This window comes from Uloborus diversus, chromosome 5, assembly GCF_026930045.1.
Source record: "Uloborus diversus isolate 005 chromosome 5, Udiv.v.3.1, whole genome shotgun sequence".
In the NCBI taxonomy this organism is placed as follows: domain Eukaryota; kingdom Metazoa; phylum Arthropoda; class Arachnida; order Araneae; family Uloboridae; genus Uloborus; species Uloborus diversus.
The window spans coordinates 39,364,242-39,384,112 of NC_072735.1; the positions used below are offsets into that span (position 1 = coordinate 39,364,242).

The 19,871-nt window shown below is 34.1% G+C and overlaps 1 protein-coding gene across 1 annotated transcript; it reads right to left on the bottom strand.

Annotated features, from left to right (window-relative positions):
- Positions 1-582: 582 nt before the first annotated feature.
- Positions 583-18,305, bottom strand: LOC129222548 (uncharacterized; the record flags this gene model as incomplete). The annotated part of the gene is given in 3 exon segments (XM_054857061.1): positions 583-621; positions 11,538-11,684; positions 18,111-18,305. Coding segments are annotated over 3 exon segments (381 nt in total), but the record flags the coding sequence as incomplete, so codon positions are not given.
- Between the last annotated feature and the right edge of the window lie 1,566 nt (positions 18,306-19,871).

A 19,871-nucleotide genomic window follows, 5' to 3' on the forward strand; every position in this document is an offset into this window, starting at 1 on the left:
AACTTTGTTGAAGTGAAAGTGATTATTTGCTCAACCCATGTTGCACGGGTGTGAAATTCACGCTTTCTCAGAATTTTAAACCTTGGTTCTTAATTGTGATACAGTGAAATCCCGTGATAATGAATGCCGATTCAATGAAACGAATTTTAACCCCCAATTAAGTTGCTGTCGAATTGAATTCTGTTACAGTGAAATTGACCTAGCTAACAAAACTTGTGGTCACTAAAAGTTCGTAATGGCGGGATTTCGCTGCATATTCGAATGTATGAGTGTTGATCCGAAAGTAAGGTTCCCATCAGTTTTGCAAACATACAGCACCGTCTATTCTCATTCAAATTTACATCATTGGAAAGAAAAAATGTTTCTCTATCTTTAAACACAATTGCCATCTTTTTTTGTGCGTTATCAGGTTTCCCCTCCATCTTGCAAATAAAATTCAAGTACTTTTCAAGGACATTAAAAGTTTTCTCAAGGACTTCAACTCTAATAAAGGGTATGCAAAAAAATCAAGATTCGCTTCAAGACTGAATTGTTGATTACATACTTGCCAACCTCCGAAGGAAAAAAAAACAGGAGATTTTACTAGAGGTATATAGGTGATTCACCATTGACATATCCCCGCTACAGAATTATTAAATTATGCTTTTAAATAACATGAATACTAAATTTGAAGTGAAATGGGGATTTTTTGCAGAAGTAAGCAAATTGGTAGTAGCAAGAAAAATAAACTGCAAAGGAAAAACTAAATAATAAGGAGTGAACTTGCTTAAAGTTTCGTACATTCTCCTGTCTCTACCAGAAAAGTAGTTACAAAAATTTAATTACTAAACTCCGAAAAAAAAGAAGGAAATCAATATATAATGAAAATAAAATATAAAATAAGTAGGTATAGGGTTGCACATGTTAAAACAACTTCAAACATTAAAAATAATTGAAATAATTTCAGGATGCAAAAAGATTGAAATCTGCTGCCATTTTCGGCAAAGCACGTGCTTCGTGGGACTTGCAAAGTGGTAAGCTTCTAAAAAATTAATTTTTACTAAATGAGTCATAAATTTTTTTATTCCTTGACATTGATAGACTAGAAAAGGGTGCCATCTATTGAGAAAAAAGTGAAACTTTTGATGATTGAAAAAAAAATGCTAAAACGGGAAATCGGGAGACGGAAGCAAAAAACGGGATTCACCCGTTGAAAACAGTAGAGTTGGCAAGTATGAATTATCAATGAACCGTTCAGATTTGATGAGGAATACATTTTGTAAGTTTAAAAATTGAAATTTTTTGAAATAAAGATAAAAGTTTTGCATTAGTATGAAAATTCTGGAGGGTTTTACTGTATGCGTAAAAAACTGTCTCATGCAAATGGAACGACCACATTAACACAACAAGTAAAACGGACATCAATTTTGGAAGAAATGAGCCACAAACACTGCAGTATGAAACCCTTTATTATGTACATGATATTTACAAAGCAACGACTGCAAATAACCGTCGAAAGTAAATCATCCACAGGCGTGTTTGGAGAATTTTTTGCTCACATGAATAACAACATCATTTTAAGACCTACGAACTGAAACAATGGAATTTTGTGAACGTGCAGAGAAAAGTCGCCAAATCTAGTGACTTTCGGAAGATTCACGAGCCTTGGTTTGCAGTTTCAGTTTTTGCAGGAGGCTTACTAAAGTTTCACGAAACGTATTTGGAGAATGCTCTTCTCCCCATTAACAAGACCTTTTCGATTCATTTATTTGCTTTGGGAAATATGAAGAAAAAATGAGGCTCTAATTCCTAAATTTCGACAGTGAAATTAGTATAAAATACGATTCAGAGACTCAGTAAGGTAAAACAGCAGTAGGGGGCCACTTCTTCAGTAGGTTTAAAGAGCATTAGTAGTCGCCACAGTGAAGTACATTTTTATACTGTAGGTCTACAGTATTAATTACCCCCCTTGATACTCAAAGGACCAACGCGTTCTAAATCTCCCCAATTTCTAAAAATGCCAGAATTTCGATGTGTTCAATTTCTTCCCAAAACTCAAATTTGATCCAGCCGGGGCAACTCCAAAATCTGAAAATGTCAGTAGTTGCCATCTGCATTCTCACATCGTAAGTATTTACATGACTTACTTAAAATTCAAATAACTGATGAACAAAATGGATTCAATAGGATAGTTACATTAAATGCCAACAAAAAATCACATTATTACTAGCTATGTCACCTGGCTTTGCTCGGTCTACCTCGAAAATAAAAGTTATGTCGAGTGACGCATGTCCGACAATCACGCTTGAACAAAAAAAAAAAGTAGAAAAAAAATCAGTAAAATATTGCAGCAGAATGCAGGAAAATAACCAAAAAGTAAACATTTTAAATCCCCCGAATACAGGAGAAGCTTTTAAAACAAATCCCAGAATTTTATTTGCTCATATTCGAGACAAAAAATGCTACTCAGTCGAGTACCCAGTTACCAAGTAAAAATTATGTTTTAAGAAGAACCACAGACACACACGTAATGAATTCGAACTCATTGGAATAGTAGTACAGATCTCCATGTACATATAGTTTTTAAAATAAAATTCCAGCTGAAATTTAACTACGCATTATTATTTAAAAGATTTTGTTTGCCTTAAGAATTTTATAAAAAAGTTACTTTTAAAATAAACAAATAAATAAAAGGTATGATTAATCACACTGGAATTAAAACAAATTACATCAATCTATTATAGTGCTAGTCCACCAAACTTAATAATACAAAAATTTCATATTTTTTACACTGCCACATTTTTAATAAATAAGTTTTATAAACTTTGGGGACATTAAAATAAAGATTGAAGCATAACAAACTTCATTATTCTCAAACTTGAAATTTGACTTGTAAATGATTGCAGTATATTATATGGTTGAACTTCTTTATTAATTGTAAAAATCTGTCTCAAAAATGTTCCATTTTATACAACTACTTGGTACTGGCCGAGTATCTGATCAGCGGTACATCTTTAGTTCCTTCTTCAAGTGTTTAACCCCCCCCCCCCCCCCACATTTCTGGTTACGATTTCTCAACGTATTCAGATCAAACAACGTAAACAACCAGTAAGCCTTTAGGAAAAGAAGATTTCTGTGGAAACGAGGAAAACTTTCACGTCAGATAATTTTGTGAATAATTTGCGCCCATAGACTAATAATAAGAGTAGACCGAGCTATGGCAACCCTTTTGCTGCTCATAAACCAAACCATGTGACTGGTGGATATCCTAGCAACAGCGGGCGTTGATCGTAGCAGACGATCAACGCGAGCGAGAAATAAAATAAATAGAATTGATAAAACACAGAAGAATGATCTTTTATGGAGTCTGATTTGTAAATTTGTCATTCTAAGTTGTAAATACTCTGTTAATATAGTGAGTTTTTCGTTTAGATAGTATTGTGCATTTTCTTTAGTCAATTTCAATAACTCTCTAAGCAATTTTAAGATGCAAGCGCCCAAAAGAATCTGCAAATGGTAAGATTTTTACCTTCAATTTCAATTTAAGATACCGATTAGTACATTTTTGCGTTAACGCAAAACGTTTACGCCATTACGTTCACTCCAACGCTGACGTAGCAGTTCCGACTGAAATAAAAGTTACTGAAAACTGTGACCAAAACTAATTACTAACGTCAAAATAATGCATAACTAAAAGAAAAACAGTTCAATCATCTCTGCACCTGGGAAAAAAATTATAATAAAACACATTGTCTTAAAATACATGCCGAGCGCCAAACTATAGATAATCCAGCCATCTGGCAACCATGCCGCCAAAGTTTTCGCCAAGCCTACCACTAGTCACTTGATGTATCCATGAACCCATTTTTTCATCAGCAAGTCTGGGGAAGCTCGGTCTACTCTTACTATTAATCTATGTTTGCGCCCGAATCGACGCATACTTGCCAACCTCCGAAGGAATAAAAACAGGAGATTCCACAAAGAGGTATATAGATGACTCACCAGCGATATATCCTCGCTACAGAATTATTAAATTATGCTTTTAAATAATCCCTACATAGTATAAAATGAAGTCTCCAAAAAGCGTCCTGTGTGTTTGAATTCGCAAAACTCGAGAACTACCCGGCCGATTTCGCTGAAATTTTCACAATTTGTTCCTTTAAGTCCTGAGAAGGTTTGCAGACCAGTTCGAAAACAATTCGATGAATAGTTCTCTATTTTATTCCAATTTTCAACATAAAATTCCCGAATATGGGGATGAAAAATGACTCGCAATTAGTAATATTATATATCGTTGGAAAGGGAAGAATTTTCCGCGTTCTACGCAATTTTGTTCCAACGCTCTAACTTAATTGTGGCGGGAGTTTATTTACGTTTTTAGCTCGAATTTGTTTAGGCTTAGCTGAAATTTTGGCACTTCTTTTTTTCATCAAATTTCTCAATAAAAAGTGAAGGAATTGTCCTACAGTTTTCTTTTTGACACCATTGAAAAGAGCTACCTTTTTTTACGCCAGATGTAACTCGACCTATGGTCGGAAGTTTAACCCTCTATCTTCCATTAGAAAAAAAGTTACAAGCGAATGAAATGAAGTTCAAAAATCTGTTCTCTATTCAAGTTTTTAACCATTTTATTTTGCGTTTCCACGGTAACGCTTTTTGAATCCACTATTTCCATCTTTCTCATTTTCAATTCTGAAACTTATTTTATTTTGTGTTTCCATGGTTACGCTTTTTTAAATCCATCTTTCTCATTTTATTTTAATATCTGTCGTCATTGTTTGGGGGGGGAAATTTTGCATGATGATTTTTTTCTCTTTTATTTATGCCTGATTGTTGAATATACGTCACTTGACACAATTTTTGTTTTCAAAATAGACCGGGCAAAGCAGCTAGTTTGAATACTAAATTTAAAGTGAAATGGGGATTTTTGACAGATGTAAGCAAATTGGTACCTAGCCAAGAAAAATGTTGTGCAAAGGAAAAAACCAAATAATAAGGAGTGAATTTGCTTAAAGTTGCATACATTCCCCTGTCTCTACCAAAAAAGTAGAGCTACAAAAATTTAATTACTAAAATCCCCCCCCCCAAAAAAAAAATCAATATATAGTGAAAATGAAATATAAAATAAGTGGGTATAAGGGTAGTACATGTTAAAACAACTTCAAACTTTCAAAATAATTGAAATAGTTTCAAGATGCAAAAGGATTGAAATCTGCTGTAATTTTCGGCAAAGCACGTGCTTCGTTGAACATGCAATGTGGAAAGCTTCCAAAAATTTAATATTTACTAAATGAGTTATTAATTGGACAAATTCTTATTTTCTGAAATTAGTATACTAGAACAGCGGCGCCATCTGGTGAGAAGAAAGTGAAACTTTTTGATGATTGACTGAAAAAACGGAGAAAATCGGAAAAAACGGGAAATCGGGAGATGGAAGCCAAAAAACGGTAGTCTCCCGTTAAAAACAGTAGAGTTGGCAAGTATACAACCAGTAAGCCTTTAGGAAAAGCAGATTTCTGTGGTAACGCGGAAAACTTTCACCTCAGATAATTTTGTGACCAATTTGCGCCTGAATGGACCAGTGTCTTTATTACGCGATCGGTTCGTGCCCTAGTGTGGCACCTTGCCCAGGGCAGAGAGCAGCAGGGAGGCGGCGTTGTTGATGGTCTTGGACAGGTTGTTGATGGCCAGGTTCAGGTCCCGCAAGGGTGGCGTTGGTCTCGTCCCAGCCTCTCATTGGTGGCCTCCTGTTGAGCAGAGATGCGCTCGAAGTGTGGGGGGCACCCCTCCCCCACGGCCTGGCGCTTGCTGGAACCGGGGGGGCAAATGGGGGGCCGGTCTCTTGCGGGGGTCCTTCTGGAGAGAGAAAGAAGAAAAATAGATTTCGACTTCAGTTGCATTGAAGATAATAATAAAAATTACCGTATATACTCGCATATAGGGCAAGGGGGGCTCCGCACCCCCCCCCCTTAGAAATAAGAAACTTTCTTGCTTTTTGCCCTTTTTTTCTTTGCAAAAAATGAATAAAAATTTATTTTCCAGCCATTAATAAATAAGTTACTAAAAATCAAATTTTAATATCTCTTGATCTGTACTGAAATCGGTATATAATATCGTTATAAATATTCTGCTAAACCATGAGGAAAATTTTTAAGCCCCCCCCCCCTTAATAATTTTGCATATGGGCGCCCTTGCATATAGGTCGAGAAATTTATTACCAAAAAATGATGTTTAAAGTTAGGGGGTCAACTATATAAGCAAGGCAGAATTTCCAAAAATTTTCGCCGATTTCTTTTCTTAGAAAAAAAACTCGAATGCGTTGAGATTTTCCTGATTTTAGTCCATCCCCTTTAAAGCTGACGCTAAAGAAGTAAATACGCAATGATTTTACGTGGTCAGGCCTGTGAAATAAATAGTGAATAATTACAGTAAATGGCTGATTAAGCGAAAAGTGCGGGGATCGCTGTATTCAAATTATTTCTCATTTTTTAAAAATAATATATGGCCTACAACACTTATTAATATAAAATCAAAATAAAAGCAACCGGTAAAAACAATTGTTACAAGCGGAATCGAACCCTTTACATAACTTGCGATCGCAAAGTGAATCCTTTTGATTTAAAAGAGTAAAAATCGGACGTTTTTTGCACATAAAAAATGTTCTTTAAATTTCATTTTCCTCTTTCTTATTTCGTTTAAATTCCAAATTAGCGGCAAAACGCTCCCGTTTTCTCTAAAGGTAGGGACTTCAGCTTTATTGTACAAACTTGCACATGTGGTTTCCGTAGAAAAAAAAAAGTCTCATTCCAACGTTTCTCTATTGTTAGCATTGAATCCAACACACACTTCTTCAACTATCTCGAAAACTCATTTCTGCACATGCTGCCCCTCGACCTGCCCGTGGTAGAGTAATAATTAAAATGTTTCTGTTTAAATTTCTAATACAAAACATATTAGATGAAAAAAGTTTTTCTTTACTAATAATAAAGCTCAAAGTCTCTCTATCTGGATCTCTGTGACGCGCATAGCGCCTAGACCGTTCGGCTGATTTTCATGAAATTTGGCACAAAGTTAGTTTGTAGTAGTGGTGCGACATCGATGGCAAAACATCGATGTTAGAAATTAAAACATCGATGGTATTGATATACCGACCAAAAAACATTGATGTTTCCAAACATCGATGTTTTAAAACATCGATCTTTTTATTAATATATAGCATACATTTTTGAGTATACTACACTAATTTAAGCAATATAAAAGAATACGTACCCTACGAATATATTGAAAATACTGAATCTCAAACCAGGAATATAATTTAATAAGAATAAATTCGCAACATCTTGGTATTATAGTAGGACAAAAACTGATAATATAAGACAAGCGCCGATTAATACAAACTAGTTATAGTAATAGGGAAATATTTTCAAACTAAATGAAACTAAAAGTAAATTTACATGAACAAAGAATCTAAGAAAAATGTATCATAGCACTTACCGTCAGTTGAATGATGCGAAAAAGTTGTGTTAATTATTTTAAAAATATAAAATTAATTCTAACCAGGCCTGGCTCTTGGGGTTGGCGACCTATGCCACCGCCTAGGGCGGCAGAGTTTAGGGGCGGCCAATTTCATAATGGCAAAATGTAAAGAGGCACAAAAATAAGGGGGAAAATAAAAAACTCAAATTAGTTTCTTTTTTTCTGTAGCTCAAAATCAGCAGTACGTGAGAGTATATGCTCGATGATTTAAGATAAAAAATACATATAGGCCAGGGGCGGCTCCTGTCAACATCGCCTGGGGCGGCAAATCGATTAGAGCCGGCCTTGATTCTAACAATTACTTTTAAGAGCAAGAAATACTGTTCAGCTCCGACAAGTTGAGCAATGGCCTTGAACAAGTCCATTTCTTTCAAGGGAGAGCAATCGGTGTGAAGAGGCATTATTAGGCGTGGTTGGGCAACCATTGCAACCCTTTTATTGGCGAGAAAATCCTGTACCGCTTGCTAATAGTTAGGTGTAGTAATATTGTTCGCCAAATGGGCAATACACTGCCAACTAAATCCACAAATTTATAAGCCGTTTTTTCTCACCCCTATTTCCAGTAATGGAACCGATGAATCGGTCAGGCAGCGGAGCTCAACTTGCCAGAGGTGGACAGTATGTGCTGTACTGTTAGTTAATAATTAAACACAAATTGGAAGAAAATTGGAGCAAATTTTATGATAATTTTCAATTAAAATGCAAAAACATTAACATCGAAAAAACATCGAAACCAAATCATAGATGATCCAAAAACATCGAAAGTAAAACATTGATGTTAAAAACATCGATGTTTTTGTTAAAACATCGATGTTTCCAAAACATCGACATCGATGTCGCATCCCTAGTTTGTAGCATGGGAGTTTGCACCTCGAAGCGATTTTTCGAAGATTCGATTTTGTTCTTTCGCTATTTCAATTGTAAGAACACTTTCCGGAGCTAAATTATCATTAGATGGACAAGTAAATTACGAAATTATCATGACGTGGAATGGGAGAGCGAATGAACGTAGCCCATTGACGGGAAATTCGTCATCCATTATTTGTAAGTATACAGGCGAACCGAATGACATCTTAATTTTCAACTACGGGCAAAGCCGTGCGGGTACCACTAGTAGATACATAAAAACAGTAACCACACCAAGTTTACATACAATCAGAGACTGGGAGTTGGACCACATTTTTTCGATAGTCTTTTGCATTTTTTCTAAAATTAAATTTAAGAAATAAAAATATTATTGAAATAATGAAAAAAATAAACAGATATGAAGTAGCATATGGTAAAAAAACTTCCATCATTTAAAAAGATTGAAATATTTGCAGGATGCAAAAAGATTGAAATCTCAAACAAGGCAAGCAATTTCCAGCTATTTCCGTGGTTGGAATGTCTCCAAAACATACATTTGCGGCAGATATCGCGGAGGATAAAGATTTGAAGGGGCAAAAAAGAAAAATAAGAAAAGGGGGACCAAACTTGATACAGTTTTTAAAAAATGAAGGAAATTTTCAGAAAATTAAGGACTTTAAAGAGTTTTTTTTTTTGGGACCTTAATTTTGCTTGATGAAATTAAGGGTTTTTTAAAGAAGTACCAACCCTGTAAAATCACACTAATATTAACGATTTAACTTTTTATAAATCAAGGAAAAACCTTTAAACGAAGTCACAGAAATCTCAAAGCAAGCTTCTGTTTCTGCCCCACTATTCCGATTGCATTATTCGATTTCGTAATTTCGTTCTGTGCTGATTGCTCGCTCGCCGCGTGAACTATTCTCGATTTAGCAAGTTTTTTCCACACGTAAATGTTTGTGTTTTAATTAAATGTTTTAAGTTTGCAAATCATTGTTTTATATAGTTTAACCCGTAACAGGGAAGGTGAGAAAGAAGGACATAACGGGGGACATAAGATCTCAGAGATCGCTGTTTTATTATTATTTTTTTAAATAGTGTAATTAAGATGCATTTCTGTAATTTCTCTCAGATGTTCTTTGGACTTTTACCAGTACGGAAAAAAATATTTTTGAATTTTTAACTGAAATTTCTTTTTTTTTGAGGAAATTTTGCTGCAGCCATAAGATGTTTTGAGAAAAGTCATATGCTGCAGTAAATAATTTATTGCTCGTAACAAAGTTACTGTTGTGCATTGATATTTTATTTGTTGCTAACGTGTGTATTTAATTAGTTCGATAGTAATATGGTACACGTCCAGCGTCTATGTCCCAGGTAGACCTGTAGCCTGTAGAGTACATTGTACAAAACCAGTAATTTATTAAGAGTTAATTTTAATTAAAATTCACAAAACAATTGACAATTGTTAATTGTAGTAAACTACAATTAACAATTAATTAATTGTTAACTATGGTAAACTAAAAACTAACAATTAATTATTTGTAACTGTAGCAAAATACAATTAACAATTAATTAATTGTTAATTCTATTTTTTTACAATTTTAATTGATCAATTGTTAGTTGTGGTTGCGTTTACCAATTAATCAATTGTTAATCTTTAATTGTCAATGCAATTAAAATTTGCCCAACTCTGCCTCCAAATACACTTTTCTACGTGATCGGTCATTTTCAGATTATCCGTGTTTTTCGATTATCTGTGTACACCCGTACATTAATTAGCACGGATCATCTCAGGGTTCATACACTTGTGGTTAAAAAAAATTCCCTGACTTTTCCAGGTTATTTTTTAGAAAATTCCAGGTTACTTGCTTCATTCAAAATTAAGTTTAAGTAACAATATTTTCAAAATAATCAAAATTGTTTAAAGTAGCAATGCGTAAGAACTCAAACTTTTCCACTTGTAGATTAAAAAAAAAAATCTTGGGATTTTTTAAATATAAATCTCTCACAATTTCAGGTTTTTTAAAAAAAAAACATTTTGTTCAAAATTGCTGGCGTCTGCGAAATTCTTTTTGAGTTGCCACTTTTTTTATTGCCAGCGTCATTTTGCCTCAAAATTTTTACAATTTCTTTGAGGAAACATCGCTAAAAAGAAGATTAGATTTCACAGAACAAAATTCCCTGAGAAAAAAATTTTTTGGGGGTATATTTGGAGAATTCCACGACTTTTCCCTGACATTTTTGACTATGTCATTTTCCCTGACAATCCAAGGTTTTTCTGCAGCGTACAAACCCTGAATCGGGAGTACGTTGTATTTCGAGAATGTAACAATGGAGGATTGGCTGACGATCAAACGGCACGACCTTGAGGGTCACGGATTGGAACAAAATTCTAGATGTAGGTCCATTCCCACTAGATATGAGCCAAGGTAAAGCGGTTTGACTGCATAGGCCCTAGTTTGGCTGCAATGAGGGTCCAAAGTTGCTAGTTTGGCCATACAAATGCAGTGGTGTTTCCATTGGAATTTCACTTTGACGCTATGTTCGATCTTCCAACATGTTTGGCATCTTTTTTTAGTAAAATGAGTGGAAGGGAAAACACCTAGTTATTTATGTGCATTATTTAAGTTACTTGAAAAGTCGAAATGATCTTGTATTTTTGTTTGTTAATGTGTCATGTGCAATAAATTAGAGCTTTTCCCCCTCTCCCATTTTTTGCTTAGACAACGATAAATATCCAGTTTCAATTAGCAAACGATAAATACATTTTACCAGCAGACGAATAATATAAAACGAAATAATTAGTTTTCTTTGCAAACGATCCTGTAACTACGTTATTTCGGCATTCAAAATATTGAAATTAAAAGTAGTATCCTATTTAAATTTGAGAAACACTTTTCAAAAACTAGTATTCAAAGTAAGTAATTCAAAGGTAAGTGCATACGAATGGCTCATACTGCAGCACAATGGCGGAAAAAAGTTGTAAAGATTGTAATTCTGAAGGAAACTCCATTGCATTTTGGACCCCCGTTGCAGCCAAACTAGGGCCTATGCAGTCAAACCGCGTTACCTGGGCTCATACCTAGTGGGAATGAACATATATCTAGAATTTTGTCCGAATCCTTGACCCTCAAGTTCGTGCCGTCTGGTAGTGAGTTAAAACAGGATTTTCTCACCTGGACTGAATCCCTCTTCGCCTCGAAGACTTCCGTATCGGCAGAGGTCTCTGTTTCCTTCGGATCCAAGGGAATTTTCGGATCAGCGGGAGATCCCAACTCCTTCATCAGGGGGAAGAACTCCGGATCGTCGGGATCTTCTGCCTCCTTGGGAGAGAGGGAGGGAAAGTTGTAACTGTTGCAGGGTTTCGAACTTTTGGTAAATGCGAATGTAGGGGAATGTGGGGCAAAATGAAATGATTGAGAGCTTTTTCAAAATGAACAAATTGGAAATTATGTTTTTGAAACGACAGTACTACATGAAGAAAGAACATTGTATTTTACATTAAAACTTCTAATGACACAATTTTTCTTTAATTTTGACAGTAAATTCGTGCCTTCAAAAAAAAAATGGAAAATTTCTACTTTTTTTTCAAGCGGCAAAGTGAAAAATAAAATATTTTTGAAAAAATGAAGAAGTAAATAAAAGAACAAAGGAATAAATGACTAGATTGATACGAGTAAAAAAATTGTCAATGAATAAGAAAATAGGTAATTGAATGAATAAAAAAATGAATTATCAAATAAAGGAATCGAAAAGAAGGTATGAATAAATGAATACAAAATGAAACATTAATGAAGTAAACTAATTTATTAATGTATGAGACAAAATAAATGAGTGAACAAAATGGTGAATGAATAAGAAAATAGGTAAATGAATGAATAAATAAATGAATTATCAAATAAAGGAATCGAAAAGAGGATATGAACAAATGAATACAAAATGAAACATAAATGCAGTAAACTAATTTATTAATGTACAAGACAAAATAAATGAGTGAACAAAATGGTCAATGAATCAGAAAATAGGTAAATGAATGAATAAAAAAATGAATTGTCAAATAAAGGAATCGAAAAGGTATGAATAAATGAATACAAAATGAAACAATAAATGAAGTAAACTAATTTATTAATGTATGAGACAAAATAAATGAGTGAACAAAATAACGAATGAATAAGAAAATAGGTAAATGAATGAATAAAAAAATGAATTGTCAAATAAAGGAATCGAAAAGGTATGAATGAATGAATACAAAATGAAACAATAAATGAAGTAAACTAATTTATTAATGTATGAGACAAAATAAATGAGTGAACAAAATGGTGAATGAATAAGAAAATAGGTAAATGAATGAATAAAAAAATGAATTATCAAATAAAGGAATCGAAAAGGTATGAATAAATGAATACAAAATGAAACAATAAATGAAGTAAACTAATTTATTAATGTACGAGACAAAATAAATGAGTGAACAAAATAACGAATGAATAAGGAAATAGGTCAATGAATAAATAAATGAATTATCAAATAAAGGAATCGAAAAGAAGGTATGAATAAACGAATACAAAATGAAACATAAATAAAGTAAACTAATTTATTAATGTATGAGACAAAATAAATGAGTGAACAAAATAGTGAATGAATAAGAAAATAAGTCAATGAATGAATAAATAAATGAATTATCTAAATGAATACAAAATGAAACATAAATGAAGTAAACTAATTTATTAATGTACGAGACAAAATAAATGAGTGAACAAAATAGCGAATGAATAAGAAAATAAGTCAATGAATGAATAAATAAATGTATTATTGAATCATGGAATGCAAATGAATTAAATTAAGAAATGAATATATATGTGGTTCAATAAACGATTGAGTAAGTAAACAAATGAATTATTTCACTTTGCCCCCACATACACTCCACTCATTGAACGAAACATTCAAAATAACAAGAAGCTTAATAATCAACAAATTAATACTGCACCGAATTAGGTAAAATTTTAACAAAAACTTTGGAACAACATAGAGTAACACATTATGTATCAACATAGAGTAACACATTATGTAACAACATAGAGTAACACATTATGTAACAACATAGAGTAACACATTATGTAACAACATAGAGTAACGCATTATGTAACAACATAGAGTAACACATTATGTAACATAGAGTAACACATTATGTAACAACATAGAGTAACACATTATGTAACAACATAGAGTAACAATTTATGTAACAACATAGAGTAACACATTATGTAACAACATAGAGTAACGCATTATGTAACAACATAGAGTAACACATTATGTAACAACATAGAGTAACAAATTATGTAACAAAATAGTGTAACACACTTTGTAACCAGGGTTCGTGTAACCCAGGGGGTTTAAATCGTGATTAAAAATCATGATTTAAATCAAGTGATTTCTTTTAAATAAATCATTGATTTAAAATCAATTGATTTAAATCAAATGATTTTTTTAACAAAATCATTAATTAATTCAGTTGTGTTTTTTTAAATAAATGAATTTTGCATTTTTGGAATTGTATGGCTCTAAATTTAACGACACTGCATTACAATTTATTAACTTCAACAGGCAAAACTACATAGATCCCTCTTTCTGTGTGTGTAACAGATTTTCACTCCATATTGCTTATGCTCCAAAATTACAGTTCAGAACCAAATAAAAATTTGAAGTTTTTCTTATACACCATGACTAATGTAGTTCAGAAAAGTCGTTGTTCAACATATTTTACACTAAAAACGTACATGATATTAGAAACTTTATCTTTAAGCAAAGCATAAAACAAAATCACATCTTATCTAAGCATTATAATGTATTTATAAATCTTAAAATAGTATTGAATAGTTAAAGAACTTATCTTAATTTTAAAAGTAAGTTGAATAGTTTCATCTTTTATATGAAATATATTATGTTTATAAATGTGAAGTAATTAATATCTACAAATTTTTGAACATTAAAAAAAAAATTTTAAATCTGATTTAAATTAAAAAAAATCCAACTTTTTTGGATTTTTTAAAAAAAATAAAAAAAAAAAAAAACACGAATCCTGCTGGTTAGGCGACAAAAATAGGAGATTTACAGAGAGACAGCGCCTTCTCATGGCAGAATAGACCTGAAGTGGCTGAGTTTGGTTCAGTTTAGCCCCTTTTTCTTTCCCTCCATGCTGTCACATGAATTATCACACATTCCCTCTGTTCTAAAGTCCACTTGAGCTTCAGACTTTCCTCCACTATCTAAAGAAGTTTCACTCTATATTGCTTTAACTCTAGAATTAGTACATCATGCCTAATACAGTTAAGAAAAATAATTGTTCGCATGGAAATAAGTGTGCAAGTTATTATTTGCAATGTTCAGTCATTAGTCAGGCAGAAAAAGTTACCCATCTGGGCGTCTTAATAAGTCGGGATTTGAAGTTCAGTCAACAGTGCAACATAGCTAGTATCAAAGCCAATGAGATGCTTGGGTTCATCAATAGATCTATTTCAAACAAATCTAAAGAAGTTCTTCTGCCCTTATACAGAAGTTTGATAAGACCTCATTTGGAGTATGCTGTTCAGTTTTGGTCTCCTTATCTTAAGAAAGACATTAATGTATTGGAAAGGGTTCAAAGGCGGGCTACAAGGCTAACAAAACTGCAAACTTGGAGACGGCATAAGTAGTTGTTGCAGAAAGTTCGATAACCAATCGAGCCATCTGGTTGCCACAATGAGTTATTTTCTTATTAGTAGGCCTTTATACATGCAATCAAACTAATTGGTAGTCAGGTTTTTAAAAAACGCAAGGAGAGTCGGAGAAAAAAAAAGTTCGGAGTCAGCACGTTTTCGATTGACTCCGACTGAACAGCCCTGGTTATAACGCACACCTTAAAACCAGACCTTTTGCGTTATACAGGTTATATAGATCATTTCACAAATTTTGAAACTAATATCCAGAATATATATACATATTAGCACTTCAGAATGAGTTTTATCTGCAATGAATATTTAAGCACCAATATTAGAATTTATCATTCACAAATAAATATGTTCCAACCCTCAAAATATCACCAAACAGCAGTGTTGGGCATTAATCAATTATTTTTTCAATTGCCTTGTTAATTGATTAAAAAAGTGATTGCAATTAAATTAATTGCAGTTAAATTAATTGCAATTTAACTATTAATTGCACTTTGCGATTAATTTAATTGGATTAATGTATGTTAATCATTTCTTACAATTAAAATAATTACAATTTAATTTTTTAATTGTTTTATGAAACAATTCAAACTAACAATTAACTTTACGTATGACTAGGTTCAGCGCAGGGTACAGAGTCCAAAGTATTATTCGATTTCGTATTTTCGTTCAGTGCCGATTCATCGCTTGCGACGTGAACTAGTCTCGTGTTGGCAAGCATTTTCCACACATAAATGTTTGCACGGAAAAAAATATTTTTGAATTTTTAATTGAAATGTACCTTTTCTGAGGAAATGTTCCTGGAGCCATAAGATTTTTTTAGAAAAGTTATTTGTTGCAGTAAATAATTTATTGCTCTTAATAAATTTATTGTTGTGCATTGATCTTTTACTTCTTGCTAATATGTGTATTTAAATAGTTAGACAGTAATATGGTATCCGTCCAGCGTCCACGTTCCAGATAGACCTGTCAGTATATTATACAATACAGTATATTATGCAAAACCAGTATTTTTTTTAAGAGTTAGTTTTAATTAAAATTCACAAAACAATTGACAATTGTTAATTGTAGTAAACTGCAATTAACAAATAATTGTTATCTATAGCAAACTGCAATTAATCAATTATTAGCTGTAGTAAACTACAATTAACAATTAATCAATTGTAATTTTTCACAATTACAATTGATCAATTGTTAGTTGTTGCGGTTAGGTTTACCAATTAATCAATTGTTAATCTTTAATTGTTCATGCAATTGAAATTCGCCCAACTTTCCCAAACAGGCAATGGCCTTGTTCAAATGAAGAAGCAATTACCACCCGTCACACCTTGAGGGACGACTTCCAGACTAGATAAAATGAAAAGCTTTCTGCGAACACAAATCCTAACTGGAAAATTTTCTGCAAATATTTATTTTGCCTAGCTCACCATTGAATAAAAAATTAAATTTATATTCAAATATATGAAAGAGACAAAAAAAAGAGCTTTAAATCATTTTTTTTTACAATAACATATAGTTTATTCAGTAAATTACGCCCTATAGCCAGGGCTAAAGCAAATACATGAAATACACCGCCAGCTCAGTCATTTCCAGCCGAGGACTGCAGTTTCGTGCTTATTAGCACTCATCGGCCCGGCATAGGAAAGTGACTGAGCTGGAGATGGAAAACCTCTCAAGGAAGCCAAGAGTGCCAAACAAACGGGTAGCTAATATAGAATTAGTGCAGATCCGACGAGTGACCGAAGCAATGGTTCGGTTCAACTCGAAGATTGCAGGCAAGGCATGGTATATACCAACCGAACCATTGCTTTGGTCGCCCGTCTGGTCTGCTAATCCTGTATTAGCTACCAGTTTGTTTCGCATTCTTGGCTTCCTTAAGAGGTTTTCCATCTCCAGTTCAGTCACTTTCCTATGCCGGGCCGATGAGTCCCAATAAGCACGAAACTGCAGTCCTCGATTGGAAATGACTGAGCTGGCGGTGTATTTCAAACATATAGTTTGCTTATTTTTCACCACCTGAAGGAAACTGCCAAAACCATTTTTTTTTTACACATGTGCTTTAAAAGGTTTTTGGAGAAAGGCTTTAACAGAAATAAACTCTGGGATTATCTTAAAAATTCCCTTTAAAAAAAATTTAATTTTTTTTTTTTAAATTAGCGTTAGCAGTTTGAAAAAAAATTTCTGCAGAGCCAAAAATTTTCTGCGAACACCGTTCGCCGCGTTCGTCTATATTATGCAAGACTGGCGACATCCTGGTTAAAAATAGATTAAACACCATAGACTAATAATAAGAGTAGACCGAGCTATGGCAACCCTTTTGCTGCGCATAAACCAAACCATGTGACTGGTGGATGTCCTAGCAACAGCGGGCGTCGATCGTAGCAGACGATCAACGCCCGCCAGAAATTAAATAAATAGAATTGACGGAGCACGGAAGGATGGTCTTTCGTGGAGTCCAATTTGTAAATTTGTTATTCTAAGTTGTAAATATTTTGTTAATATAGTGAGTTTTTCATTTAGATAGTACTGTGCATTTTCTTTAGTCAATTTCAATAACTCTCTAAGCAATTAAAGATGCAAGCGGCAAAAAAGAATCAGCAAACGGTAAGATTTTTACCTACAATTTCAATTTAAGATACCGATTAATACATTTTTGCGTTAACGCAAAACGTTTACGTCATTATGTTCACGCCAACGCTGACGTAGTAGCTCCGAATGAAATAAAAGTTACTGAAAACTGCGATCAAAAACTAATTACTAATGTCAAAATAATGCATAACTAAAAGAAAAACAATTCAACCTCTGCACCTGGAAAAAAAAAATTATAATGCAAACACATTACGTCTTAAAATACATGTCTAGTGCCAAACTATAGATAATGTTGCCATCTAGCAACCATGCTGCCAAAGTTTTCGCCAAGCCTCCCACCAGTCACATGATGTATCCATGAACCCATTTTTTCATCAGCAAGTCTGCGAAAGCTCGGTCGACTCTTATTATTAGTCTATGGTTAAACACTTCGCTTAGCAAAGAGACAACACTCACAAACTCCTCCTTGATGAAGATCTCCGGGGGAGGGGGGTCGTGGGGCACGGATTGGATCTCGGCGGCGAGCGCGGCAGTCTCCAGCAACTTGGCACAGCGCCTCTCCAGGTCGGAGAGGGGGGGCTCCGGCCCCCCCACCCCTTTGCCGCTGCTCAACACCTTCTTCTTCACCGAAAACTTCCAGTCCGTCCACGTCTGCAAAAGATCGTTCGGGATTAGCTGCGATACATCCAGGGCCACCTGAAAACAAAGACTGAAAGCAGGGATTCCCAAGCTTTCAGGGTACTTCTGAACACTGATGTGAGCTCCCCCCCCCCCCCCCCCCCGCATCAGACCGTCATATGGGCAGGGTTTGCCGATATATATCAGTCGATATATATCATGATATACAGGGTCCATTATGAAAGTAATGAGCAAAATGTTATTGTGACGCGACGATAGATGGCAGCACGGTAAAACTGGCTGGAAAATATGGTGGGGGACATGCCCTTTCAATGCATTCGGTCGTCAGTTGAGTTCGAGCAGTGTGAGAGGGGATACGTGACTCCGCTTGAAGTGTGTTTTCAATTTTTGTAACATGACACGATGGAGCGTTCGCTTAAACAACGAAACGCCGTAAAGTTTTGCGTGAGGCTTGGAAAAAATGCAACCAAAACATTCCAGATGTTGCAAGAAGCCTTCAAGGACGATTGCATTTCAAGTCACAAAGCCTTCATCATTACCAATTTCCTGGCCCGGAGCAACACCCCGGTGATCCCTCACCCCCTTACAGTCCCGACTTAGCTCCATGTGACTTCTTTTTGTTTCCACGACTCGAGAGAGAGAGAGAGAGAAGAAAGGAAAACATTGGGGAACCTTGGGAAACATCCAACACCATGTTACAACGTTCCTGAGAGGCATTCCCTTGGAAGAGTTTCAGGGTGCCTTTCAGGCGTGGCTAACACGTCTCCGCAAGTGTATTGATGCAGGAGGAATGTATTTTGAAGAATGTTGAACATTTGTACAAATTACGATCAATAAACAAATTTTACCAGTAAATGCTCATTACTTTCATAATGAACCCTGTATATATAGAGACGTACCGAGTAGCCGAGTACCGAGTACTCGGCCTTTCACTACTCAACCGAGTTACCAAGTACCAATTATATTTTAAGAAGAACCACCGACACACATGTGAAGAAATTTTTGAACTTATTGGAATAGTAGTGATATGTGAGCTAAATAATGTAAAGACATTCGACAAAAAAATCCAACTTTTGTCAGATGGCTTTAAATCCACGAGCTCACATTTTCTGCATTGAAAAAGGAATTCTTTGTAACGCCAAAACACGTGTCTGCAGTGTTCCTGCACTGTGCTTTTAACCATGTTTTATTTCCTTTTATTTTTTAAGCAAAGGTATTTTTATATTTTTTATAACTAATTTTTGTTTGCAGCAAAAATCCATTTTTAATGTAAAAATTCCATATTTTCTATACTTACCTTTTTTGCATAATTTTTAATAAATAAGTTTTATTAACTTTGGGGATATTAAAATAAAGATTTATTCCATTGAAGCATTACAAACTTCATTTTTCTCAAAATTTAAATTTGACTTATAAATTTTAATTGTAAATGATTGCAGAATATAATGCTTGCTCTTTTTTTTTATATAAATTTTAGTATCTGTCTTGGACAATATTCAATTTTTTGCAACTACTCGGTATTGGCCGAGTATCTGATAAGAATTAGGCCGAGTACCGAATACTCAGCAAATTGGCCGA